The following is a 27,173-nucleotide window of genomic DNA, read 5'->3' as shown; positions in this document are numbered from 1 at the left end:
GATTGAATCTGTGGATGAGTGCCATGCCACTAGGAATTCCCTGGCTGTTCTCTGTTTGGCTTGTCCAATAATAGTAGTGTTGTCCCAGTCAAACTCATGTTGCTTGTCATCTGAGTGTGTGGCTACTAAGGATAGCTGGTCATGTCATTTCGTGGCTAGTTGGTGTTCATGGATGCGGATCGTTAGCTGTCTTCCTGTTTGTCCTATGTAGTGCTTTGTGCAATCCTTGCATGGGATTTTGTACACTACGTTGGTTTTGCTCATGCTGGGTATAGGGTCCTTCGTCCTGGTGAGTTGTTGTCTGAGAGTGGCTGTTGGTTTGTGTGCTGTTATGAGTCCTAGTGGTCGCAGTAGTCTGGCTGTCAGTTCAGAAATGTTTTTGATGTATGGTAATGTGGCTAGTCCTTTGGGTTGCGGCATGTCCTCATTCTGTTGTCTTTCCCTTAGGCATCTGTTGATGAAATTGCATGGGTATCCGTTTTTGGCGAATACATTGTATAGGTGTTCTTCTTCCTCTTTTTGCAGTTCTGGTGTACTGCAGTGTGTTGTGGCCCTTTTGAACAGTGTCTTGATGCAACTTCTTTTGTGTGTGTTAGGGTGGGTGCTTTCGTAGTTTAGGACTTGGTCTGTGTGTGTGGCTTTCCTAAACTACGAAAGCAACCACCCTAACACACACAAAAGAAGTTGCATCAAGACACTGTTCAAAAGGGCCACAACACACTGCAGTACACCAGAACTGCAAAAAGAGGAAGAAGAACACCTATACAATGTATTCGCCAAAAACAGATACCCAGGCAATTTCATCAACAGATGCCTAAGGGAAAGACAACAGAATGAGGACATGCCACAACCCAAAGGACTAGCCACACTACCATACATCAAAAACATTTCTGAACTAACAGCCAGACTACTGCGACCACTAGAACTCATAACAGCACACAAATCAACAGCCACTCTCCAACAACAACTCACCAGGACGAAGGACCCGATACCCAGCATGAGCAAAACCAACGTAGTGTACAAAATCCCACGAAAGGACTGCACAAAACACTACATAGGACAAACAGGAAGACAGCTAATGATCCGCATCCATGAACACCAACTAGCCACAAAACGACATGACCAGCTATCCTTAGTAGCCACATACTCAGATGACAAGCAACATGAGTTCGACTGGGACAGCATTACTATTATAGGACAAGCCAAACAGAGAACAGCCAGGGAATTCCTAGTGGCATGGCACTCAGTCACAGATTCAATCAATAAGCACATCGACCTGAACCCAATATACCGGCCACTGCAGCGGACAGCTGGAACTGACAACCGGAAGCGGCAGATACAAATCACTATAAATGATGGAGGAAACATCACAGAAGTGCTTCACATGAGGTTCCCAAGCACTGAGGGTGTCACCTAGACAGGGGACGAAACATCTGCAACACAAATGCCCAGCTCGGCGAACAGAACCACAACAATTCACTCAAAGCATTGTGCATCTTTAGAGTTTAGCATTCCAGTGGAATTGCAGATATTCAGTTGTGAGTATATTAAAGACAGAGATGGATATATTTTTGGATACCAAGGAAATCAAGGGACAGTAAAATTGCAGTCAGTCACCTCTGATCTTATTGAATGGTGAACAAGCTGAAAGGGCCAAATTGCCTACTTATGTGCATATTCATTGTGTTATGAGAATGGAAACAGATTTTTGAAATTACAAAGTATCTTCAGAGTGATCTATTGCTAATGATCTGAAGTGCCATTGTTACATCACATACACAAGTACAAAAATATTTAGAAGTGGGTCAGTCTAATTAACATTTTTTTCAATACACATTCTAAATTATTACAAAAACAAAAGATTCAGATCTTTGGACTCATTAAGATGCTAAGAAAGGTCTACGCTTTTGAAGGAGTTGCCAAGCCTTTTGGACCTAAAAATACACAACAGAAAACAAATGGTAAGATCAACGTTCAAACGCATTTTGTTTCTTCCCTATCTGCCTCAACCTCTTTATCACTACTTTAGGGAATAGGCTGTCAACCAACATTCTCTCTAAGCTGCACAGCTACTGGGAAGTTCTGCACACGTCAACCACTCTGCTTTGGTTCTCAGAGTCATACAGCACGGAAACAGATCTTCCGGACCAAATAGTTCATGCTGAACATAATCCCAAACTAAACTAGTCCCATCTGCCTATCCCTAGTCAAATCCCTCCAAACCTTTCCTATTCATGTACTTATCCAAATTTCTTTTAAAAATTGTAATTGTATCCACATTCACCACTTCCTGAGGAAGTAAAAAAAATTGCCCTTCATTCTTTCTTAAATCTCTCTCCTCTCACTTTACAATATGCCCCCAGTCTTGAAACTCCCCCATCCGAAGGAAAAGACAACTACCATTAATTCCATCTATACCCCTCATTATTTTATTAACTTCTAAAAATGTATGGTCTGTGCAGCAACAAAAATTAAAGGGAACTTTGCTGTCAACCAAGATTCATTGCAACTCCACTGATTTGCAGCTATTTTGATTACTATTGCCATCCTACTTCCTGAATGGAGTCTAATCCATTTTCCCAGTTTCTCAATCTCTGTCGCATCAGTTCTGATATTACCACATGGTATGTCATTTTTTTTCAAAAGGTTTTTCTTTCTTCTTGACCAAGGATTCTCTCTCCAGTGACACTGCCCTTGAATGTACCAGAGATCATTTTCAGCATTTCTCACCTTTCTCCTCCATTCAATAACCATAAAAGGATTTTCCTTGTCCTTGGGTTCCACCCTGCCAGCCTCACCTAACAGCTGATCATTTATTGCCATTTCTACCAACTACTGTTGACTGGCACCAAGCATATTTTCTCTCCTTTTAGCATTCCAAAAGGATTGCTCCCCCATTACATACTGACTGACTCTTCAATTACTCCCTCCCTGTCCACAGTACCTTCCTGTGCAAGTGCAGAAAATGTTACACTTGGTCTTTAAACCTCTTCCTTTCCACTGTCCAAGATTCTAAACACTCCTTTATTGTGAAGGACACCTGTACATTTTTGAATTTGACATACTCTGGTTATTGTCAAAAAGTGTGGTGCTGGAAAAGCACAGTCATTCAGGCTGCATCTGAGGAGCAGGAGAGTTGACATTTCGAGCATAAGCTCCTGATGAAGAGCTCATGCTTGAAACGTTGACTCTCCTGCTCCTCAGATGCTGTCTGATCGGCGGTGCTTTTCCAGCACCACACTTTTCGACTCTGCTCTCCAGTCCTCAGTTTCTCCTGTGCTCTATTTACTACTCACTACATGGGCTACTCTAAGCAAAAAGTACCAAGTACAGAATGGATGACTGTTTTGTGAAACATCTTCTCAATCCACAAGTGTGCCTTTGTTTCTAGTTCTTTCTTATTTCAATTCTCCACCTCTTGCCAACTCTCTGACACTATTCTAATGAAGTGGAAGCTCAAAGAACTCAGTCTAATCTATTAATTAAGCATTTTATAACATTTATAATTCAACGCAGAGTTCAACCATTTCAGATTGTATTCACCCGATCCACCTTTTATTCTTTCCTCTCGACCTCTGTATTGACATTTTCTAGTCCTGATAAAAAGCAATTGATCTGAAACATTGACTCTGCTTCTCTCCCCATAGGTGCTATTTTATTATTTGCTCAGTATTACTTGTTTACAGGTCATTATTATAACACATTTAGCTGAAAATATTTGGAAAACAAACATGTTATTGGACAAAAATATTTTTAAAAATTCACTAGTGATATGTGGATGTTGGCTGGCCAGAATTTATAGACACGAGACAATAGGTGCAGGAGTAGGCCATTCAGCCCTTCGAGCCTGCACCGCCATTCAATATGATCATGGCTGATCATTCCTAATCAGTATCCTCTTCCTGCCTTATCTCCATAACCCTTGATTCCACTATCTTTGAGAGCTCTATCCAACTCTTTCTTAAATGAATCCAGTGACTGGGCCACTGCCCTCTGGGGCAGAGCATTCCACACAGCCACCACTCTCTGGGTGAAGAAGTTTCTCCTCATCTCTGTCCTAAATGGTCTACCTCGTATTTTTAAGCTGTGTCCTCTGGTTCGGCACTCACCCATCAGCGGAAACATGTTTCCTGCTGCCAGAATGTCCAATCCTTTCATAATCTTATATGTCTCAATCAGATCCCCTCTCAGTCTTCTAAACTCAAGGGAATACAAGCTCAGTCGCTTCAGTCTTTCAGTGTAAGGTAATCTCGCCATTCCAGGAATTGACCTCGTGAACCTACGCTGCACTCCCTCAATAGCCAGAATGTCTTTCCTCAAATTTGGAGACCAGAACTGCACACAGTACTCCAGGTGTGGTCTCACCAGGGCCCTGTACAGCTGCAGAAGCACCTCTTTGCTTCTATACTCAATTCCTCTTGTTATGAAGGCCAGCATGCTATTAGCCTTCTTCACTACCTGCTGTACCTGCATGCTTGCCTTCATTGACTGGTGTACAAGAACACCCAGATCTCTCTGTACTGCCCCTTTACCTAAATTGATTCCATTGAGGTAGTAATCTGCCTTCCTGTTATTAACCATCCTTACGTGCCCTGAGAAGGTGGTGAGCTGATTTCTAGAACCGCTGCAGTTCATGTACTGTAGATAGACCAACAATGCTGTTAGGAAGGGAATTCCAGGATTTTGACCCAGTGACAATGGAAGAACAGTGATATATTTCCAAGTCAGAATGGTGGGTGGCTTGGAGTGGAACCTGCAGGTGGTGGTGTTCATATATATCTGATGTTCTTCTAGATAGTAGATTAGATTAGATTAGATTACAGTGTGGAAACAGGCCCTTCGGCCCAACAAGTCCACACCGACCCACCAAAGCTCAACCCACCCAGACCCATTCCCCCACATTTACCCCTTCACCTAACACTATGGGCAATTTAGCATGGCCAATTCACCTAACCTGCACATTTTTGGATTGTGGGAGGAAACCGGAGCACCTGGAGGAAACCCACACAGACATGGGGAGAATGTGCAAACAGAGGCGGGAATTGAACCCGGGTCTCTGGCGCTGTGAGGCTGCAATGCCAACCACTGTGCCACCGTGCCGCCCATAGTAGTGACCATGGCTTTGGAAGGTGGTATTTAAGGATCCTTGCTGAATTTCTGCAGTGTATCTTGTGGATGGTACATGCTGTTGCTGCTGAGTGTTCGAGCTAGTGTTTGTGGATATGGTGCCAACCAAGTGGATTGTGGAACTGCTTCCTTGTGGTTCAGAGAAGGAACATTGGCCCGAAACATTAACTCTAATTTCTCTCCACAGATGCCACCAGACCTGGTAAGTTTTTCCAGTAATTTCTGAATTTGTTTCTGGTTTGCCTTGGATGGCATCAAGCTTTTTGAGTGTTGTTGGAGCTGCATTTTTCCAGGTAAGTGGGGAGTGTTGCATCACACTCCTGACTTATGCCTTGTAAATGATGGATATGGTTTGGGGAGTCAGGAGATGAGTTACTCAGTGCAGTATTTTTAGCCCCTTGTTAACCACTGTATTTCTGTAGTGAGTCCGCTTCAGTTACCCCCCAGTAGCCCCCCAGACGTTGATAATGGGAAATGCAGTTGTATAATGCTTCTGAATGTTAGGAGGATTTGATCAGATTATGTCTTTCAGGAAACTCTTACTCTATCACAATAGCTGAACATATAGCATTATTCTTAAGCCCATCAATTAGCATTTTGGTAGTAAGGAGAGATAATATAAGCAAATATAATTCTGCGGGGTGTGCAGAAGTCCTGTTTGCTTTAGGAGCCCTTTTAAAACTGCAGTGCACGGGAATCATAGGAAAATTCATTGCTGGTTGAAATCATACTTAGCATAGCACAAAAGATTGATGTGGTTGTTGGAGGTCAGTCATCGCAATTCCAGAAGTTCCTCAGGATAGTGTCCTGGGCCTAAGCACCTTCAGCTGCTTCATCAATGACCACTGTGAGGTCAGAAGTGAGATCTTTGTTGAAGATTGCAGGATGTTTAAGCACCAGTTGTGACTCTCATATACTGAAGCAGACAGTGTCCATCCACAACAAAATCTGGACAATATTTACACTTGGGCTAATGAACAGCAGGTAACATTTGCATCACGCAAATGCTGAGCAATATCTAACAAAAGGAAGGCTGAGGCTTGGAATTCCGTGCCAAGTAATTCACCTCTGAACTCCCGAAAGCCTGTTCACCATCTATAAAGCACTGGTTAGGTGTGGAATGAAATACCATCCACCTGTCTGGATGAGTGTAACTCCAGTAAAACTCAAAAAATTCAAAACTATCCAGGAAGAGGAACCCACTTGATTAAAAACCCATCCACTCTATTCATCAGTATTGCACAGTGGCAGCAGTTTGTACCAATTACAAAATTCACTGCAGTAACTCATCAAGGCTCCTCCAACAGCAGCTTCTAAACCTGCAAGGGCAGCAGTCTCATTCGAACACCAACACTTGCAAGATCCCCTCCAAAACACACAATCCTGCGTGAAAGTATATCAACATTCCTTCACTACAGCTGGGTTAAAATCCAAGAACTCCTTTTGTTCGATACTGTAAATGTTCCTAAACCCCAAGGCTGCAACGGTTCAAGAAGGTAGTTCACCACCACCACCTCCAGCAAGGAGCAGAGACTTATTAGTAAATGCCATTGGATTAGTAACCCACAACTGAAGGTTAAATTGTTCTGGTGATGTGGGTTTGAAACCAACCGTGGTAGATGGTGAAATTTGAATTTGATGAAAAAAACTGTAATTAAAAACAAGCTTTTAATGGCAACCATGTAATCACTGCCAATTGTTGTAAAAACCATTTGCTTCGTTGATGCCCTTTAGGATAGGAAATCTGCTATTCTTACCTCGTCTGACCTACATATGACTCCAGACAACAGCAAAGTGGTTGATTCTTAATTTCCCTCTGGATAATTATTAGGGATAGGCCATAAATGCTGACCCAGTTAGTGATTCTCACTTACTATCAATGAATTAAAAGTAATCCTGAGTCAAGAGCACTCAGAGTTGAGCTGCTGTTTTCATATTTCAGATTTCCACATATTCTGAGTCACAATTGTTGTGCCAGCTCCTGTTCAGTATTTACAAAAAGATGATTAAAACAATGATACAAAGTGGATAGCTGTCAAATATTAACTAATCCAACCTGTTTTTCTGTAATGTCAGGCTCCCATAGTGTACACAGGACTACATTGGCATATCGTAACCGTTGAGCATCTGACCACTGGCTTGCAAGTCGCTTTTTTGCCTCGTTTTCACTCAGCTTATCTCTTGATACTATCCTTTTGAGCGCCTAGCATATTGGAAAAGAGGATTTCATTTTTAGGATTACCATAATCACAGCTCTGGACAACAAAAAATACATTTAGCAAGTGCAGCTCAAAGAGTGTTAGGTTGCATCGTTTCTCAACAACTAGAGTCATAATTAACACAGCCTGAAAAGCTCCTCTATAGTCTTAAAACAATATATCATTCTCATAGTTTCCACTATTCCAAAGTTTATAAGGAGCAATGTTACTCATGTTGCATAATACTAACAAGAGACATCATGATCCATACCAATAATATGACACCACTTATTTCGTAGTTTTTTTTCTGACTGGTAAAAAGCATTTGATTATTGTTTCATGAGAACAAAACTGCTGCAGAAACTTGATGAAGTTCCAAAGGCAAGTCATTTTAGACTTGAAATGTTAACTCTGCTTCTATCTCCACGAATGCTGCTAGACCTAAGTTTCTCCATCACTTTGCAACTGAGATGTTGCTTTCAAGAAGTCGAATGTTTTGCTCTCTTGCAGTTATAGTCACTCAGCACAGAAACAGACCCTTCAGTCCAACTGAACATCCCAAACTGATCTAGTCTCATTTGCCAGCATTTGGCCCATTTCTTTCTAAACCCTTCCTAGTCATATACCCATCCAGATGCCTTTTAAATGTTATAATTGTACCCACCACCACCACTTCCTCTGGCAGCATGTTCCATGTATGCATCACCCTCTGCAATAAAAAGTTACCCCTCAGGTCCTTTTTAAACCTTTCCTATCTCACCATAAATCTATATTTATCAGGACAGAATTGCAAAAATAACAAATGTCAAGCAGAGCAATACTTTATACTCTCTCAGTAGCTCACCGTTCAGCTTTCACCCTAAATGTGGCACAAACAGAAACCAGCAAAAATCAGTCAAATCAAGACTACATTGCTAACAAATTACAAAGACCATCAAATCAAGTCTGTGTACACTTAATAAAGTTATTGAACTTATCCAGTGTAAAACGGTAGGAATATTAAACTATGTTAGACACTTGAGTTATCAGTTATCTTGAGAAATGCTTTATATTCACTAATAGATGTACAGAACCCACCTCCTCCTCAGGCATTAGAAGCAGCCAAACCTCATGAACCATATCAATCCATCCAGCTTCCAGCAAGACTGCGGCATCCACCACACAGATAGCTTTACCTGAAAAGAAAGACAAAGTAACATTAAGAAATTCAGACTTAGATGGTGCACAAATCGGCCCTCCCACTCGGCCGAGGACATGGAGATCCTGGGCCTCCTTCACCGCCGCTCCCTCACCACCAGACGCCTGGAGGAAGAACGCCTCATCTTCCGCCTCGGAACACTTCAACCCCAGGGCATCAATGTGGACTTCAACAGCTTCCTCATTTCCCCTTCCCCCACCTCATCCTAGTTTCAAACTTCCAGCTCAGCACTGTCTCCTTGACTTGTCCGGACTTATCCGACCTGCCTATCTCCTTTTCCACCTATCCACTCTACCCTCTCGTCCTTGACCTATCACCTTCATCTCCTCCCCCACTCACCCATTGTACTCTATGCTACTCTCTCCCCACCCCCACCCTCCTCTAGCTTATCTCTCCATGCTTCAGGCTCACTGCCTTTATTCCTGATGAAGGGCTTTTGCCCGAAATGTCGATTTCGCTGCTCGTTGGATGCTGCCTGAACTGCTGTGCTCTTCCAGCACCACTAATCCAGTATGGTGCACAAATCAACCTAGTTCAATCCCCATTGATGCAATCTTGCAGGAGTTCATGAGGGTAGTATCCTAGACCAAATCACCATCAGCTCATTGATCAATGATCTTCCCTCCATCATCAGATCAGAACTGGGGATATTCGCCAATAATTACACAATGTTCAGCATCATTCAGTACTTCTCAGATAGTGAAGCTGTCCATGTTAAAATGCAAAAAGACTGGGACAATATCCAGGCTTGGGTTGAAAAGTGTTGTCACATTTTAGCCACAAAAATGCCAGGCAATGACCATCTCCAATAACAGATAATCTAACTATTGTCCCTTGATATTCAATGGTAATACCATGACTGAATCTCCCACTTTCAATATCCTGGGGTTACTATTGATCAGAAACTGAATTAGACCTACCAATGAATGTGTGGCTACAAAAGTAGGTCAGAAGCTAGGAGCTTTGCAGCGAGTAATTCACCTTCAGACTCCTCAAAGCCTGTCCACTATCTACAAGGTATAAGTCAGGAGTGTGATGGCATTTTCCTCCCTTGCCTGGATGGCAACTCCAACAATACTCAAGAAGCCTGACACCATCCAGGACAAAGCAGCCTGCTTTATTGGGCCACATTCACAAACATAGACTTCTTGCCCACTGATGCTTAGTAGCAGCAGTATATACCATCTAAAAGATGCAATGCAGAAATTCACCAAAGCTTGTTAGACAGCACCTTCTAAATCCATGACCACCACCATCTAAAAGGATAAGTGCAACAAATATATGGGAACACTAGCCCTGTAAGTTCCCTCCAAACCATTCACCATCTTGACTTGTAAATATTCCTTCAGTCTTGTTGGGTCAAAATTGCGGAATACTCTCCCTGATGCCATTGTGGGTGTACCTATAGCATAGGGACTGCAGCCATTCAAGAAGGCAACTCACAATCAAATTCTCAAAGGCAGCTAGGGCTGGGCGATAATTGCTGGCTCAGCCAATGATGCCCATGTTCCATAAGTGAACAAAAGAAACACAAATAAAGGGATAGACAATGTTTTAACAAAGTCTGGATTAGAGTGGTGCTGGAAAAGCACAGCAGGTCAGGCAGCATCCAAGCAGGAAAATCGACGTTTTGGGCAAAATCCCTTCATCAGGAATAGAGGCAGGTAGCCTGCAGGGTGGAGAGATAAATGAGAGGGGGGGTGGGGGTGGGGAGAAAGTAGCATAGAGTACAATAGGTGAATAGGGGTGGGAATGGAGGTGATAGGTCAGAGAGGAGGGTGGAGTGGATAGGTGGAAAGGAAGATAGGCAGGTAGGACAGGTCATGGGGACGGTGCTGACCTGGAAGTTTGGAACTAGGGTGAGGTGGGGGGAGGGGAAATGAGGAAACTCGTGAAGTCCACATTGATGCCCTGGGGTTGAAGTGTTCCGAGGCGGAAGTTGAGGCGTTCTTACTCCAGGCATCAGGTGGTGAGGGAGCGGCGGTGGAGGAAGCTCAGGACTTGAATGTCCTCGGCAGAGTGGGAGGGGGAGTTGAAATGATGGGCCACAGGGCGGTGAGGTTGATTGGTGCGGGTGACATGGAGATGTTCCCTAAAGGGCTCTGCGAGGAGGCGTCCAGTCTCCCCAGTGTAGAGGAGATCGCATCGGGAGCAACGAATGTGCAGGTTAAACTTTGATGGATGTGGAAGGCTCTTTTGAGGCCTTGGATGGAGGTGAGGGAGGAGGTGAGGTCGCAGGATTTGCAATTCCTGTGGTGGCAGGGGAAGGTGCCAGGACTGGAGGGTGGGTTGTTAGGGAGGGTGGACCTGAGCAGGTGGGCACTAAGGGAATGGTCTTTGTGGAAAGTGGAAAGAGGCGAGGAGGGAAATATATCTCTGATGGTGGGATCCGTTTGGAGGTGGCGGAAATATTGGCAGATGATGCGGTTTATGCGAAGGTTGGTAGGGTGGAGCACCAGGGGGGTTCTGTCATTGTTATGGTTGGAGGGGTGGAGTTTGAGGGCGGAGGTGCGGGATGTGGACGAGGGCATCTTCAAACACGTGGGAAGGGAAATTGAGGTCACTAAAGAAGGAGGCCAGCTGGTGTGTTCTGTGGTGGAACTGGTCCTCCTTGGAGCAGATACGGCGGAGGCGGAGGAATTGGGAATACAGGATGGCGATTTTGCAGGAGGTAGGGTGGGAAGAGGTGTAATCCAGGTAGCTGTGGGAGTCGGTGGGTTTGTAAAAAATGTCAGTGTCAAGTCGGTCGTCATTAATGGAGATGGAGAGGTCCAGGAAGGGGAGGGAGGTGTCAGAGATGGTCCAGGTAAATTTAAGATCAGGGTGGAATGTGTTGAAGTTGATGAATTGCTCAACCTCCTTGCGGGAGCACGAGGTGGCGCCAATGCAGTCATCAATGTAGCGAAGGAAGAGGTGGGGAGTGGTGCCAGTGTAACTACGGAGGATGGACTGTTCTATGTAGCCAAAGAGACAAGCATAACTGGGGCCCATACAGTTGCCCATGGCTATCCCTTTGGTCTGGAGGAAGTGGGAGGACTCGAAGGAGAAATTGTTAAGGGTGAGGACCAGTAATGTTTTAACAATCACTTGCAATCAATTTAGCGTCTATTTAGTGACAATAATTATATTTATATCAAAAACAATTGAGGAATAAAATTATTACTATCTAAAGATAAACATTTGATTAGGGATGTTATTCGATTATAGACTTTGGTCTTAAAATATGCTTCACTGAAAGATCACCAGAATTTGTTTATTTGAAAAGAACTGTTCTTGTGTTGATCTGTAGCTTCTATTCTGACTGCTGGTCAAGTTAGGATATTACCACATATCACTATCTTAAATTTCCCTTTTCACTGCTCCTTGTTGCTGAAACCTAAAATTGCCAAATCTCAATACTTACCATTGAAGTGGGAGATGGTACGAGGCAGGGTGACACTAGGCACATGGACACACAAGATGGCCACTGAGCCATCAGTTGGCCGCCGAACCACAATATGGAGAGAGACAGCAGAGTAAATACAGACACTGCCTGAAACCACCAGAATGCCAGCACAATGCACTCACAACCTAGTTGTTATGATTTGGCGGTGCTGGTGTTGGACTGGGGTGTACAAAGTTAAAAACCACACATCATCAGGTTATAGTCGAACAGGTTTAATTGGAAGCACTAGCTTTTGGAGCACCGCTCCTTCATCACAACCACCTGTTTAGGTACAACTGTACAATCTAGTTGATTAGTTTTATGCGGGTGGGGAAGAGAATGAGTAACATGCACTGCCCATCAAAGTGTCTGGATCCAGCCAACACATTTGACAGAAATGCTAACAACTTGATACGGACTCAATACAAAGTGCTAATAGCCAGGGCTGCAGTAATCGTCCTTCTCAGGAAGAGAGATTAGTGCCCATTACTACAGCAATGGACTTCCACACAGACACTGAAACTGACAATGTTTGCAGTTGAAACTAATAACAACCGCGCTGAAATTAACAAAGGCTGTGCTGGAACTGATAATGACTGTATCAAAACTATCAACGATTCTGCAATGATTGCTATAAACAAAGCATGTTACAAAGACAATCATCTCATCACTGACCTATTGTATCACAAAATGTATAAGAGTATCTTGACATGTGCTCTGGATCAAGAGAAGAATCGCAGCTGACCACTGTGCTGTTGGTGTCTTTGCCTCCCCAGAGCTCTGGTATTTCATTGCACAATACACTCTGTCATTGAACCCGACTCTGACTGTGAGACTGGTGATTCTTCCCATAATAATTGGTTCTGCGAGCAGGGATCTTATTACTGGTACCCTGGCCGAAGGGGCCGAAGGGGCAACTTTTTCACACAGAGGGTGGTAAGTGTATGAAAAGAGCTGCCAGAGGAGGCTGGTACAATTGCAACATTTAAAAGACATTTGGATGGGTATATGAATAGGAAAGGTTTGGAGGAATATGGGCCAGGTGCTGGCAGGTGGGACTAGATTTGGTTGGGATATCTGGTCAGCGTGGACGGGTTGGACCGAAGAGTCTGTTTCCATGCTGTACATCTCTGTGACTCTATGACAATTTGTATCTACAAACAGAAAGAGTCAGACCAGGCCAAGGACATGGTTTAAAAGGTATACTGATTGTATTGTCTGATTTACGGAGTTAAAAATATTTAAGTGCACTTCTGTGGAGAATAAGCATTTAACTGTACTAACTGTTGTAAGAACCTGCTGCTTGTACTGAAACAGCCGGAGGACAATGTCATACCTGTCTCAAAAGCTCTGCCCTAAACTGGTTGTTAAGAGGGTTAGCCCCCCTGCCTCATGAAGGTAGGATTTAAAGTGGGAATTGAGGCACCGAGGGCACTAGGGAGTTGTGGTCAGGTAACATTGGACTGTGTAGGGGCGAACAAAACAGACTCCAGTTGGAGTTTAAGTTAAAAGTTGGGTGCTGTTTGTACTTGTAAGTTCCAATGTGGTGAGGACCAAGAGCCAAACCTCAGTGGAGCGCACGTTACCAAGGTGGGAAGCGTGCACATTGTGAGTAACTGTAATATCTGTTGGTCCATGGTAGAATGATAGAGCTTGAACAGTGGCAGTGTCCGGGAGGGTAAAGAATCCCACCGGTAGAGAGCATACCAGGCTAGAGGTTGGTTTCTGGGCCTATTGGGAGGTGTTGGGTCAGTAGAGGAGGCCAGGAGAGTAGAAAAGTCCCAACGGTAGACAGCACACCTTGCTAGGAGGCTGCTATGGCTGTATGGACAGTATTATTGGCTAGGGGGTAGAAAAGTCCCCACTGATTAGGAACACTTTACTGTTGGTGGTATCCAGATGTACACAATCTGCTAAATGGCAGATCAAAGTTTTAAAGGGGGCACTGCAAGGTTCCCTTATTGAGAAATACAAGGATTGACAGAGCAAATGAAAAAATGTGGCTAGGACCCATTCCAAACATTAGCATAACAGACAGTGGATAGATAAGCAAAAATGGAATAAACCTAAATTGATCGGGGTTATGTTAGTATACCAATTAGCCAGCCTAATCGAACAAGTGAGTGCCTCCATGAGTAGACCAGGAACAAGTTAAAGAGCTGGAGAACAGGATAAAAGGATCTAGAATTCACATTAGAAAGAACACTGGAGGAGAGAGAAATTGACACTCTTCCCTCCTATGAAACTGTCCAGCAGGGACCAACCGCTCCCCCTGTTGGACAAACCATGTAAGAGTATAACTTTGCGCCCATTACAGAGAAGGGACAGAATCACAAACCAAAGCAAAGTATAAACCATTCACCCGGGGGAGAGGCAACAGATTATGGATCCCTGAGCAAATCACAGCTCTGGAGCGCAAATGCCCAGTTCTGGGAAGAACTGGATACTGTATGGTAGGGCACTAACTACACCTGAAGGACATACACCAGCTGTTCCAGGCAACTTGCCCAGCAGACAAGTGGAGGCAGGTAGCTGGTGGACCCAATGCCACAGCAGTCCGAGACTTTAGGGGGCGATAGTGGACACATGCCATCACCCTCACAGCTGAGATAGATGCCCAGCAGGCCCTATTCACCGATTTTAAAGAAAAAAATCCAGAGGGGGCTAGGAAATGCTCCCATGGACTGGAGCAAGATCATGACCACCCCAAGTAACTCAAAGGAGAAGGAGCTCCTGAATATGAGGAATGATTATTTAGGGTCTATCAGGAATGCTCAGGTCAAGCAAACCCAGATCAGGGAGACCGGCATTCATCCAAGCTCTTAAAAGGTGGGATCTCCAGCGCCCACCAAGCCACCCTGAAAATGGGAGTAATAATGACCCAGGATTATGATGCCCTAGTTGAATGGGCTAGTGTGGTGCAGGATGCAGAAGCTCCTGCAATAAAGGCTTTACCTGACAAAGCAGCCTACCAGAATGGAGGCGAGAATAGAATGAAAAAATCCTGCCATCACTGTGGCTGGCAGGGACACTTTACTAGAGAGTGTAGGGTTCCATGAGCTGGGGATATTTCAGGGAACAATGTAAAATACTGCAGCCACTGCACAAGAAGCAGTATGCTGGGAAAAGCATGGAACACACCAAACACCATCTGGAACACCGCGGAACTGTGGGAGTCCGAAGATCAGCAAAGCTGACAACCAGCTGCCCCCATTCATGAGGGCAAGGGAGAATCTACGTGCCCACAGTTATAGGAGGGAGGAGGAAACGTGAAATATTGGTCGACACAGCAACGGCCGTATCTATCACAAACCTACCCTTATCCTGCACAAATAAAATGATTCACTTAACTGGGGTAGGGAGGGGATAAAACACCAGTTTACCTAAGCGAAACTACCCTTGTAGAAATAAACAATATATATATCTCTATGAAATTCTATGTATGCCAAAATAATGAGGATAACATAATGGGCAACAATCTCATGAAAGATTATAATGTTCTAATCAACTGTGCAAAAAAGGGAAATTGATTTGGCCCAGACAGGACAGTTGGAAGACTGAGATTGGGAAACCTACAAGTCACCTTGAAACTATTAAACTGGCTACAGTCACCAGTAGGGACTGGAAGCTTGAAAAGGAGGGATTCGGAACCATCTGCGCTTACGTCCCCGGAGCATGGGCAGAAACAAAGTTAGATACAGGTCTAGTTAACACAGACCCGATTAGGGTTCCCAGACCGGAGCATAAGCCTCACTGGCAATATCCAAAAGAACTTGAAGCAGAAAAAGCAGTGTGGAGATAGTGCGAGAACTAGTGAAACAGGGAATCCTGAAAGAAACCACAAGTACAACTAATTCCCCAATGCAGCCAGTACTAAAGCCTGATGGGAGCTACAGGCTCACCATTGGTTATACAGGACTAAATAAGGTCACTCCCAAATTACACCCCATTGTAGCAGACCCCTCCACCATCTTAAATGGCTTGGCCCCTGAGCACAAGAATTTTACTGTTTTAGACATAGCCAATGGTTTCTGGCCTATCCTGTTACACCCTGAGTCCCAGAATAAATTCACCTTTACAGTAAGGAATAGACAGTACAATGGACTCGCCTGCCACAAGGGTTCTACAACAGCCCCACTGTTTTTCACAGAGTGATGAGTGACATTCTCAAGAGAGTAGATTTACCAGAGGGTAGCACTGCCCTCCAATATGTAGATGATATCCTAATTGCCTCAGAGTCCGGGCCAGGACACCAGGAAGCTTTATGTCTAGTATTGCATGAATTGGCAATCACGGGGTTAAAAGTCAGCCCCACAAAGGCACAGATTGGCAAAACGCATTTTATACCTGGGACATCTTATACCCCAGGGACTCAGAGAAATACTCAACGACCACAAGAAGGCAATCCAACAGAAAGGTCTTGGGGCTATTCAACTACAGTCGGAGCTTTATACTGGAGTTCGTAGAATTGGCTGAACCGATCCAGAGATTAATTAAAGGAGGCAAGCCCGCCTTGGAACATGTAATCTGGGGGCCAGAACAGGAGGAGGCATACAGTCAGCTTAAAACTCGACTCATTTCGGCCTCGGGCTAGGGTTGCCAAATCTCAGCAAGGATTTTCACATCTACTGTAATAATGAGGGAGGGTTTTATTCTGCAGTGGTCACCCAAGACCACGGAAGTTGGAGAAGGCTCAGAGGGTACTACTCAACTACAGAAGGGCCATTAGTCACCAGTTTGCCCATGTGCATAGCAGCCTTAGACTGCGCTGCTTAGAGTTAGCGAGTAATGACAGGGAATATCATCCTCCACACTAAACACACTCTAGTAGAGATGCTAAATACAGGGAAACTGAGGGCCGTCTCCAGTATGAGAAGGGCAAGGTGGGATGCAGTTCTTTCACCCCCAATTCGGTCCGTGGTAATTGTTAGGGATACGGGAGAAAACCCAGCTGAAGGAATTCTAGACGCAGGGGAACCACACAACTGTGGGGATATAGATAGGGATAAGGATAGGAGGCAAGTAAAAGATACCCCCCAGACTCAGCCGAGGAGACCCTCTTTGTGGACGAGTCACGAAAATATGTAGCAGAGTCACCCCAAACAGGATGGGCTGTGATAAATGATAGGTTAGAAACAGTTATGTCCAGAAGGATTGATGGAAGTCAGTCCACACAGGTAGCAGAACTGGTAGCACTCACCAAAGCACTTGAACTAGCAAAAGGAAAAACTGTGAATATATATACCGACAGTCAATATGCCTTTGGTGTAGTCCATGACTACTTCGTGGCAGGGGGTAGAATAGAGTTCACCATTGTGGGAGGAGATCCCCTGTCAGACACCAATTAAGAATTCAGGCACTATTGTGTGCCAGTGAACAGCCAAAAGAGGCTGCAGTAATAAAAATAAAAGCCCAAAGGGAGCCAGCAAAAGAGAGCCCAAACTGGCTAAAATTCATAGGAAACCAGGCAGCAGACCGAGCAGTTCAGAAAGCCCTAGAGCAAGAAGCCATTAACGAGCCTGCAATAGCCACTATTGAACTAGCGAAAGAAGCTATCCAAATTCAGCAGGTACAGGAGGTCATTCCACAGGTAGAGAGAGAGCAATGGGAACTGCAGGGGGCATTCAAAGGGGAGGATGGTATCTGGAAGTGAGCAGAGAAGGTGGTAGCACCAGCGTGTATACAGAACACTTTGATCGAACTGCACCATGGGCTCTCCCATACAGGTAGAGAGGCTTCTTTGCAAGTGGTGGTGGAAGGGAATGGGAAGAGACATGATCAAGTACTGCCGCAGATCCAAGTACTGCACAACATAACCCAGGGAGACCCATAAAAGTTAAGAGTGGACACCAGCCCAGATGTAGGGGATCCTGGGAACACCTTCAGGTGGATTTTACAGGGCCACTACCACCCTCCCATGGGGAAACGTACTGCCTGGTCATCATAGACCAATTCACGCGGTGGGTAGAAGCACTCCCTACCAAAATCTGCACTGCAACCACTGTAGCCAGAATATTAGCGGAGGAGGTATCCCTAGGTGTGGGAGGGGGTGGGGTACCTCCTCCAGATTGACTTCAACCAAGGGACACATTTTACAGGCAAGGTCATGAAGACTGCCTGCCAATTACTCAGCATTAGACAATAATTTCACATTCCCTAATCCCCTATCACCGCCAGAACTCAGGGATGGTAGAGAGAATGAATAGAATGCTCAAAAATACTTTAACTAAGGCTATACAAACCTCAGGCAGAAGTGCTGCCAGTCATACTAATGAAGTTAAGAGCCATCTCGAGTCAGGCAACTGGGCTAACACCATATGAATTAATGACCGGGCAAGCAATGCACTTGCCAGAGACAATAATCACAGGTGGCAATGATGTGGGTCCACTAAAAGACAAAATTCAGTGATATGTGATAGAATTGAGCGCCCAATTGAAAGGGAAGCAGAAATCTGTAATTGTTAAACAAAACAAAAAGGACAAGGCAGGGGAACTTGAAATCTTCCCTGAGGTCCCAGCAACAGGAAGCTGTTTCCTAGTGCGAGCATTGCGTGACAAACCAGGCTTTGCCCCAAAATGGTATGGGCCATACGAGGTGGTAATAAGCGGAGACACCTGTGCCTGTATAGATATTAAAAGAAAAGGCACATGGAAGGACTGGACCCCAACTAAGATCATTTAAAGACTCCTGTGCCCATGGTGCAGTTCGATCAAAGTGTTCTGTATACACGCTGGTGCTACCACCTTCTCTGCTCACTTCCAGTCATTGACTATTCCCCAGGTGCAAACAGGAACAGTGGACAAGACGGTCATCCCAGGGGGAGTACTGAAAACACAACAGAACAAACCATACCGAAGCACGACTGCACCTCCTGACACAAGCAAAGACTTTGACTGATAACTTTATTTTGACTGCAAAATGTATATATCTATATGTATTTCACTGTGTTTAAGTGTCACAACTGTCGGGAGCATGTCATGATTTGAGGATAACCTCTTCTATAAAACCCACCTAAGCCTGCACGAGAACCAAACTGTCTGCTACCCACTGGCGCGATCAGTGGAATCTCTATTTGTGGCCACTCCAGTGTGGACCCCTCGTGACCTCTATACAGTGGACATCTCGGGAGCGCCGTGTAAAGGGCAGATAGGAAAATACTCCAGGGTAGAAGTATGCAGTTGAACAGGACAACCGGCCCATGGGGCCGAGCACCCGAACCTAGGGAAGGGAAGACCCACTTAAAACATGGTAATTACCCATTCTGTTTCACAGGACAGGGATGAGGATGCTTTTATGCCCTGATTCCCAAAAATGCCTCATGTGTCCAGTGCACTCATCAGCGCTGTACAGTCACCATGGGACAGTTTACCTGCAGCAAGCAGGCATGCTTGAATGTGACCATGGGCAGACAATTCATCAGTCAGCCACTTGACACATAAGTTGGCTGCCAGACCACAATATGGAGAGAGACAGCAGAGCAAATACATACACTGCCTAGGGCCACAACAATGAACTCACAACTTAGTTGATTAGTTTAAGGTGGGTGAGGGAGAAAATACACATGAGTAACGTACTGTGCCCACCGAAGTGTCTGGGTCCAGCCAACACATTTGACAGAAATGTTAACAGCTTGATTCGAACTCAATACAAAAGTGGTAATAGCCAGTACTGCAGTAATCGTCCTTCTCAGGAAGAGAGATTAGTGCCCATTACTACAGCAATGGACTTCCACACAGACATTGAAACTGACAATGTCTGCATTTAAAACTAACAACGACTGCGCTGAAATTAACAAAGGCTGCGCTGGAACTGACAATGACTGTATCCAAACTATCAATGATTCTGCAATGATTGCCATAATCAAATCATGTTACAAAGAAAATAATCTCATCACTGACCTATTGTATCACAAGATGTATAAGAGTATCTTGACATGTGCTCGAGGTCAAGAGAAGAATCGCAGCTGACCACTGTGCTGTTGGTATCTTTCTCTCCCTGGAGCTTCGGTATTTCATTGTACAATAAACTTTGTCGTTGAACCCTGACCCTGACTCTGAGCCTGGTGATTTTTCCCCATAACACCATCAATCCACCTCTTGCAGGCCAGCAAACAATTTGACATAAATACAGCAATATTAAGGTAACACTTTTATAGTAGTTAATATTTGAATAATGAATTAAATAGAGTTTTCAGAAGCTGTCAGCAGTTCTATGATTAGTTTGTGCAAAAGGGCCTTAAGCGGGGTATGTAATTGCCAGAATTGACATTTTGAAAACACACCCAACTTTCTGACACTGAACCACAGTACACCTTGCCTGATTTCCAGGCACAAGGTTTCAGTTGGTGTCTGACCCACATCATATGTGCATCTTTTATAGAGTCATAGAGATGTACAGCACTGAAACAGACCCTTCGGTCCAACTTCTATGTTAATGCAAAGCTGCCATCAAACACTGTACACAGAAAGAAAATCTCATCCCTGAATATCCAGCAAAACTGAAAAAAAAAACAAGTTTACAGGAAGGATGATCAATCAGCCATCCTTTGTAGGGGAGTAGAAAGTCACGACTTGGATCTCACTGAATACTTAAATTACAAATTGGTTTCCAGAGGTAAATTCCTACCACAAAAGACTTCTTGAAGAGTGAGAAATTCAAGTTAAAATTTAAACAATTTGACAGATCTTGGGTTGCGGTCATTTTCATCAAAAATAATGTTCATTTGGCAGTGCAATGTTGGATCCTTGGCACTTACCTTCTACACCAGCATCATCAATTTTCTGCTTCACAAGAATGGCAGTTTCTGGCCAGACAATATCTGTTAGACGTTTGAGCATTGCCTTAAACATAAAATATATACTATGAAAGCATATTCTTGGTACTCAAAATTTCTCTTATTTGGTAATAATAAAAATTCTGTGTTTCAAGTAATTGAAAGGTCATCACCATCAATAGTACAGAATGTGATGGATGGGATGTTAACAGTATCAATAGGCAACACTAACAAACATTAAATGATCACTGATGCTCAGTTTGCGTTCTGTCAGGAACAGTTTTGTCATTTCAGTCTTGGTCTGTACTAAACAAAAAGAGTTGCACTCAAGAAGTCAAATGGTGCCTCCATGTGAAGGACAAAGCAAGTCATCAAGGAGTCTTAACAAAACTGAAGTCAATGGGAATCAAGGGAAAAATTCTCTGTAAAAGGGAAGACAGATTGTTGGTGGTCAATCATCTCAGCCACAGACATTATTACAGGAATTTCAAAATGTAGTGTTCTACTTCAACCACCTCCAGTAATGACCTTTTCTCTATCACAAAGACAGAATAAGGGTTAGTTCACTGACAATACCATATACAACTGCTCAGAAACAGTCTTTGTCTATATGCAGCAAGACCTAGACAATATTCAGCCTTGTTACATGGCAAGTTTAATTCACACTATACAAAATGTCAGGTAATGACCATCTCCAATAAGTCAGAACCTAATGATATCCCCTTGACATGCATTATCAGCACTGAAGCCCCACCGTTGACGTCTTGGGGTTACCACTGACTAGAAACCTAACCATAAACTGCCAGTCACATAAGTACTCTTGCAATAAAGGCAAGTCAGAAGCTGGGAATTCCAATAGTTGGCAGAAAAATTAAAGGGGAAATGACCAAAAATATTTGCACTCAAAGGATGGTTATGGTCTGGAACTCATTGCTTGAAAGGATTGTCGAGGCAGAAAACCTCAACTCATTTAAAAGATGTCTGGATGTGTACTTTGGAAATCATGACTTTAAGAAAATTAGCATTAAGGCACTTTACCTGAATGCCCATAGTATTCGTAACAAAGTAGATGAATTAACGGTACAAATCATCGTGAATGGTTATGTTGTGGTAGGCATCAGAGATGTGGCTGCAGGAGGTTCGGGACTGGCAAGGGTTTACAACTTATCGAAAAGACAGGGAGGTGGGTAGGGGGGCAGGGTTGCCTTGTTAGTTAAGAATGAAATTAAATCTATGGCGCTGAATGATATAGGGTCAGATGATGTGGAGTCTGTATAGGTGGAGTTGAAGAACCACAAAGGCACGGTGGCACAGTGGTTAGCGCTGCTGCCTCACAGCGCCAGAGACCCGGGTTCAATTCCCGCCTCAGGCGACTGACTGTGTGGAGTTTGCACGTTCTCCCCGTGTCTGGGTGGGTTTCCTCCAGGTGCTCCGGTTTCCTCCCACAGTCCAAAGATGCGCAGGTCAGGTGAATTGGCTATGCTAAATTGCCCGTAGTGTTAGGTAAGGGGTAGATCTAGATCTAGATGTAGGGGTATGGGTGGGTTACGCTTCGGCGGGGCGGTGTGGACTTGTTGGGCCGAAGGGCCTGTTTCCACACTGTAAGTAATCTAATCTAATTTAATCTAATCTAAACCATAATGGGAGTTATGTACAGACCTTCCAGCTGTGGCCAGGAGTGGGGTGCAAGATGTACCAGGAAATAGGTATGGCATGTCAGAAAGGCAAGGTTACAGTGATCATGGGGAACTTCAATATGCAAATGGACTGGGTGAACAATGTTGCCGGTGGATCCAAAGAAAGGGAATTTATGGAATGCTTACAGAATAGCTTTTTGGAACAGCTTGTGATGGAGCCCACAAGGGAGCAGGTTATTCTGGACTTGGGTGCTATGTAATGAGCCAGAGTTTATAAAAGATCTTAAAGTAAGGGAACACTTAGAAAGCAGCGATCATAATATGGTAGAGTTCAGTCTACAGTTTGAAAGAGAGAAGGCAAAATCGGATGTAATGGTGTTACAGTTAAAGAAAGGTAATTACAGGGCCATGAGAGAGAAACTGACGAAAATCGACTGGAAACAGAGCCTAGTGGGGAAGACAGTAGAGCAACAATGGCAGGAGTTTCTGGGTGTAATTGAGGACACAGTACAGAGGTTCATCCCAGAGAAAAGAAAGATTATCGGAGGTGGGATTAAATAGCCATGGCTGACAAAGGAAGTCAGGAAATGTTTCATAGAAAAAGAGAGAGCCTATAAAGTGGCCAAGAGCACTGCGAAATCAGAAGATTGGGAAGACTACAAAAACAAACAGTGGAAAACAAAAAGAGAAATAAGGAAGGAGAGGATCAAATGCTCGTCAGTAATATTAGAAATGATAGTAAAAGTTTCTTTCAATAAATAAAAAACAAATGAGAGGCAAAAGTAGAAATTGGGCATCTCCAAATTCATGCAGGAAGGCTAGTAATAGGAGATAAGGAAACAGCTGAATAACTTAATAATTACTGTGTGTCAGTCTTCACAGTGGAAAATATGAGCAATATCCCAACAATTAAGGAGAGTCAAGGAGCAGAGTTAAGTATGCTAGTCATTACAAAAGAGAAAGTGCTGGAAAGGCTAAAAGGTCTAGAACTTGATAAATTTCCTGGCCCTGATGGGCTACATCCTAGAGATCTGAGGGAGGTGGCTGAAGAAATAACAGAGGCGTTGGTTTTAAACTTTCAAAAATCACTGGAGTCAGGCAAAGTCCTGGATGATGGGAAAATCGCTGTTGTAACCCCCTTGTTCAAGAAAGGATCAAGACAAAAGATGGAAAATTATAGGCCGATTAGCCTAACCTCAGTTGTAGGTAAGATTCTAGAATCCATCGTTAAGGATAAGAATTCTAAATTCTTGGAAGTGCAGGGTCGGATTAGAACAAGTCAGCATGGATTTAGTAAGGGGAGGTCATACCTGACAAACCTATTAGAATTCTTTGAATAGGTAACAAGTAGGTTAGATCAGGGAAATCCAGTGGATGTTATCTACCTAGATTTCCAAAGGGCCTTTGATAAAGTGCCTCATGGGAGGCTGCTGAGTAAGGTGAGGGCCCATGGTGTTCGCGGTGAGCTACAGGCATGGATTGAGGATTGGCTGTCTGACAGAAGGCAGAGAGAGTTGGGATAAAATGTTCTTTTTCAGAATGGCAGCTAGTGACAAGTGGTGTCCCGCAGGGTTCAGAGTTGGGGCCGCAGCTGTTCATTTTATATATTAATGATCTGGGTGTAGGGACTGGGGGCATTCTAGCAAAGTTCGCCGACGATACGAAGTTAGGCGGCCAGGCAGGTAGTACTGAGGAGGTGGAGAGGCTGCAGAAAGATTTAGACAGTTTAGAAGAGTGGCCCAGGAAATGGCTGATGAAATTCAACATGAACATATGCGAGGTCCTGCACTTTGGAAAAAAGAATACATGTACTATTTTCTAAATGGTGAGAAAATTCACAAAGCTAAAGTACAAAGGGATCTGGGAGTGCTAGTCCAGGATTCTCTAAAGGTTGACTTGTAGGTTGAGTCTGTGGTTAAGAAAGCAAATGTAATGTTGTCATTTATCTTAAGAGGGTTGGAATATAAAAAGTGGGATGTGCTTCTGAGACTTTATAAAGCTCTGGTTAGGCCCCACTTAGAATACTGTGTTCAATATTGGGCCCCACACCTCAGGAAGGTTATACTGGCACTGCAGTGTGTCCAGTGGAGATTCACACGGATGAACCCTGGAATGATGGGCCTAACATACAATGAGTGGCTGAGGATCCTGGGATTGTATTCATTACAGTTTAGAAGAGATCTAATTGAAACTTACAGCATAAAGCATGATTCAGAAAGGGTGGATGCTGGGAATTTATTTCCATTAGGCTGGGAGACTAGGACCCGTCGCCACAGCCTTAGAATTACAGGGGGTCAATTTAGAATGGAATTGAGGAGACATTTCTTTAGCTAGAGTGTGTTAGGCCTGTGAAATTCAGTGCCAGGGAGCTCAGTGGAGGCTGGGATGTTAAATGTCTTCAAAGCAGAGATTGATAAATTCTTGACCTCGCAAGGAATTAAGGACTATGGGGAGAGTGCAGGTACATGGAATTAAAATGCCCATCAGCCATAATTAAATGGCAGAGTGCACTCGATGGGTCGAGTGGCCTTACTTCTACTCCTATGTCTTATGACCTTGAGTACGATATGAACAAGGAGTAGGAGTAGGCCATCTGGCCCCTTCAGCTTGCTCCACCATTCAATAAGATCATGGCTGATCTTCTCGTGGCCTCAGGTCCACTTACCCACCCTCTCACCATAATCCTTAATTCCTTTACTGTTCAAAAATTTATCTTAGTTTTATAAACATTTACTGAGAAAGCCTCAACTACTTCAGTTGGAAGGGAATTCCAAAGGTTCATAACCCTCTGGGTGAATAAATTCCTTCTCAATTCATTTCTAAATCTGTTACCCCAAATTTTGAGGTTATGCGCTCTTGTCCTAGTTACACCTGCCAGTGGAAATCTCTTCTTCTATCCTGTCTATTCCCTTCATGATTTTATGTGGTTCTGGAAGATCAACCCTCATTCTTCTAAATTCCAATTAATATAATTGCAGTCTACTCAGTCTCTCCACATAAGCTAATCCCCTCAACTCTGGAATCAACCTAGTGAAACTCCTCTGCAGCCTTTCTTGTGCCAGTATATCCTTTCTCAAGTAAGAAGACCAAAGCTGCATGCAGTACTCCATACGCTGCAGGACTGTGAAAAGTGTGATATAGCTTGGTAGATTTTTTTCGACTGGCACAGAAAGATTAGGTTAAGTGGCCCCTTTCTGTGCTATAAATATTATATGATTCTAATTCATCTAACCTGTGGAAAGCTGTTCACTGTCTTACAAGACACAAACCAGGAGTATGATGGAATACTCTCCACTTGTCTAGATGAGTTCAGGTAAAGAGAAGAACAATGTACAAAGTTCCTTTCATGCAGTAAAAAAAAGACAGTGAGCTATATAAGGAGATAATAGGGTGGGTGACCAAAGGTCTACTCAAAGAGGTAGTCTGTAATGAGTTTCTTAAAGTAGGAGACTGGTTTATGGAGGGAATTCCAGAGCTTTGGGTCAAGACATACAGACAAATGAAGAGGAGGAACCACGCAACACCACAAGCCTGCTGTACTATTCAATAGGAGCATAGCTGATGTGATTACTTCATATTTCCCTCAGCTCCAATTATTTTTCATCTCCTTGTTTATGAATAATCCATCTCTGCCTTAAAATTATTCAAAGACTCTGCTTTCAACAGGCAGTTCAAGGCTCAGCTGCCAATAGTGCAGAAATTAAATATGAAAATGTGTAAGTGGTCATAATTGAAGGTGAGCAGACAAATATGAAGTTTGTAAGGAGGCAGTTGCAGAAATATGGACAGTCAAGCCCCAATCATAACACAGGTTCAACCCATGGAGGGCTTTGAACATAAGGACGACAATTTTAAAATGGAGAGATTCAAGACATTGCAAGGCCAGGAGGAATGAAGGTCAGCAAACACAGGATGACAAATAATTGGAACTTAGCTCAATATTAGATATGGCATGTAGTGTTTTAGGTGAGCTGACGCCTATTAAGGGTGTAAGGCAGGCGTTCAGTCAGGAGGGCAGTAAAACAGTCAAACCTGCAGGGAGCAAAGGCATGAATAAGAGTTTCAGCAGATTAAATGATGGCAGGTGAAAATGGGTCTTGTTGATGGATAGGATATACATATTTTCTAATTAATGTTTAGAAATGTTATTCCACACCTCTGCCGCAGGAGGGACTTGAACCCAGGCCTCATTGTTCAGAGGTAGGGACACTACCATTGCACCACAAAAGCCCATCTATTGATAGTATACAGGATCAGAAACTCAATTAAGAGCGAAAGGTTCTATGTAATCTTATTTAACCTCAGATAATAGTCAGAGAAGGAGATGGAGTGGATGGTGAGGGATTTCTGGTCCTTATAAAGAACCAAGTACAAAGTACAAAGAAAATTTACAGCCCAGGAACAGGTCCTTCGGCCCTCCAATCCAAATCCAATGTCTAAACCTGTCACCCAATTCCTAAGCATCTGTATCTCTCTGCTCCCCATCCACTCATGCATCTGTCCAGACGCACCTTAAATGAATCCACTGTGCCTGCCTCTACCACCTCTGCTGGCAACACATTCCAGACACCTACCACCCTCTGTGTAAAGTACTTTCCGTGTGTATCCCCCTTAAATTTTTCACCTTTCACCTTGAACGCGTTACCTCTCATTTTTGAATCCCTCACCCTGGGAAAAAGCTTACCTCTATCCACCCTGTCTTCACCCTTCATGATTTTGTCGATCTCAAACAGGTCCCCCCCCTCTCAATCTCCTTTTTTCTAATGAAAACATTCCTAACCTACACAATCTCTTTTCATAGCGAGCACCTTCCAT

The 27,173-nt window shown here is 43.8% G+C and overlaps 1 protein-coding gene across 3 annotated transcripts in view; it reads right to left on the bottom strand.

Annotated features, from left to right (window-relative positions):
• Positions 1-1,389: 1,389 nt before the first annotated feature.
• coasy (CoA synthase) overlaps positions 1,390-27,173 on the bottom strand; it is a 90,149-nt gene continuing 64,365 nt past the window's right edge. For all 3 annotated transcript variants that reach the window (XM_072561138.1, XM_072561140.1, XM_072561139.1), the window contains exons 7-10: positions 20,704-20,788; positions 8,403-8,500; positions 7,184-7,330; positions 1,390-1,934 (exon numbers count right to left, since the gene is read on the bottom strand). In XM_072561138.1, the coding sequence (XP_072417239.1) occupies positions 1,881-1,934; positions 7,184-7,330; positions 8,403-8,500; positions 20,704-20,788 (384 nt within the window). In that variant the 3' untranslated portion in view covers positions 1,390-1,880. The remainder of the gene's footprint in view (positions 1,935-7,183; positions 7,331-8,402; positions 8,501-20,703; positions 20,789-27,173) is intronic.

This window comes from Chiloscyllium punctatum, chromosome 42 (assembly GCF_047496795.1).
Source record: "Chiloscyllium punctatum isolate Juve2018m chromosome 42, sChiPun1.3, whole genome shotgun sequence".
NCBI lineage: Eukaryota > Metazoa > Chordata > Chondrichthyes > Orectolobiformes > Hemiscylliidae > Chiloscyllium > Chiloscyllium punctatum.
This window is presented reverse-complemented; position numbering and strand designations above follow the sequence as displayed.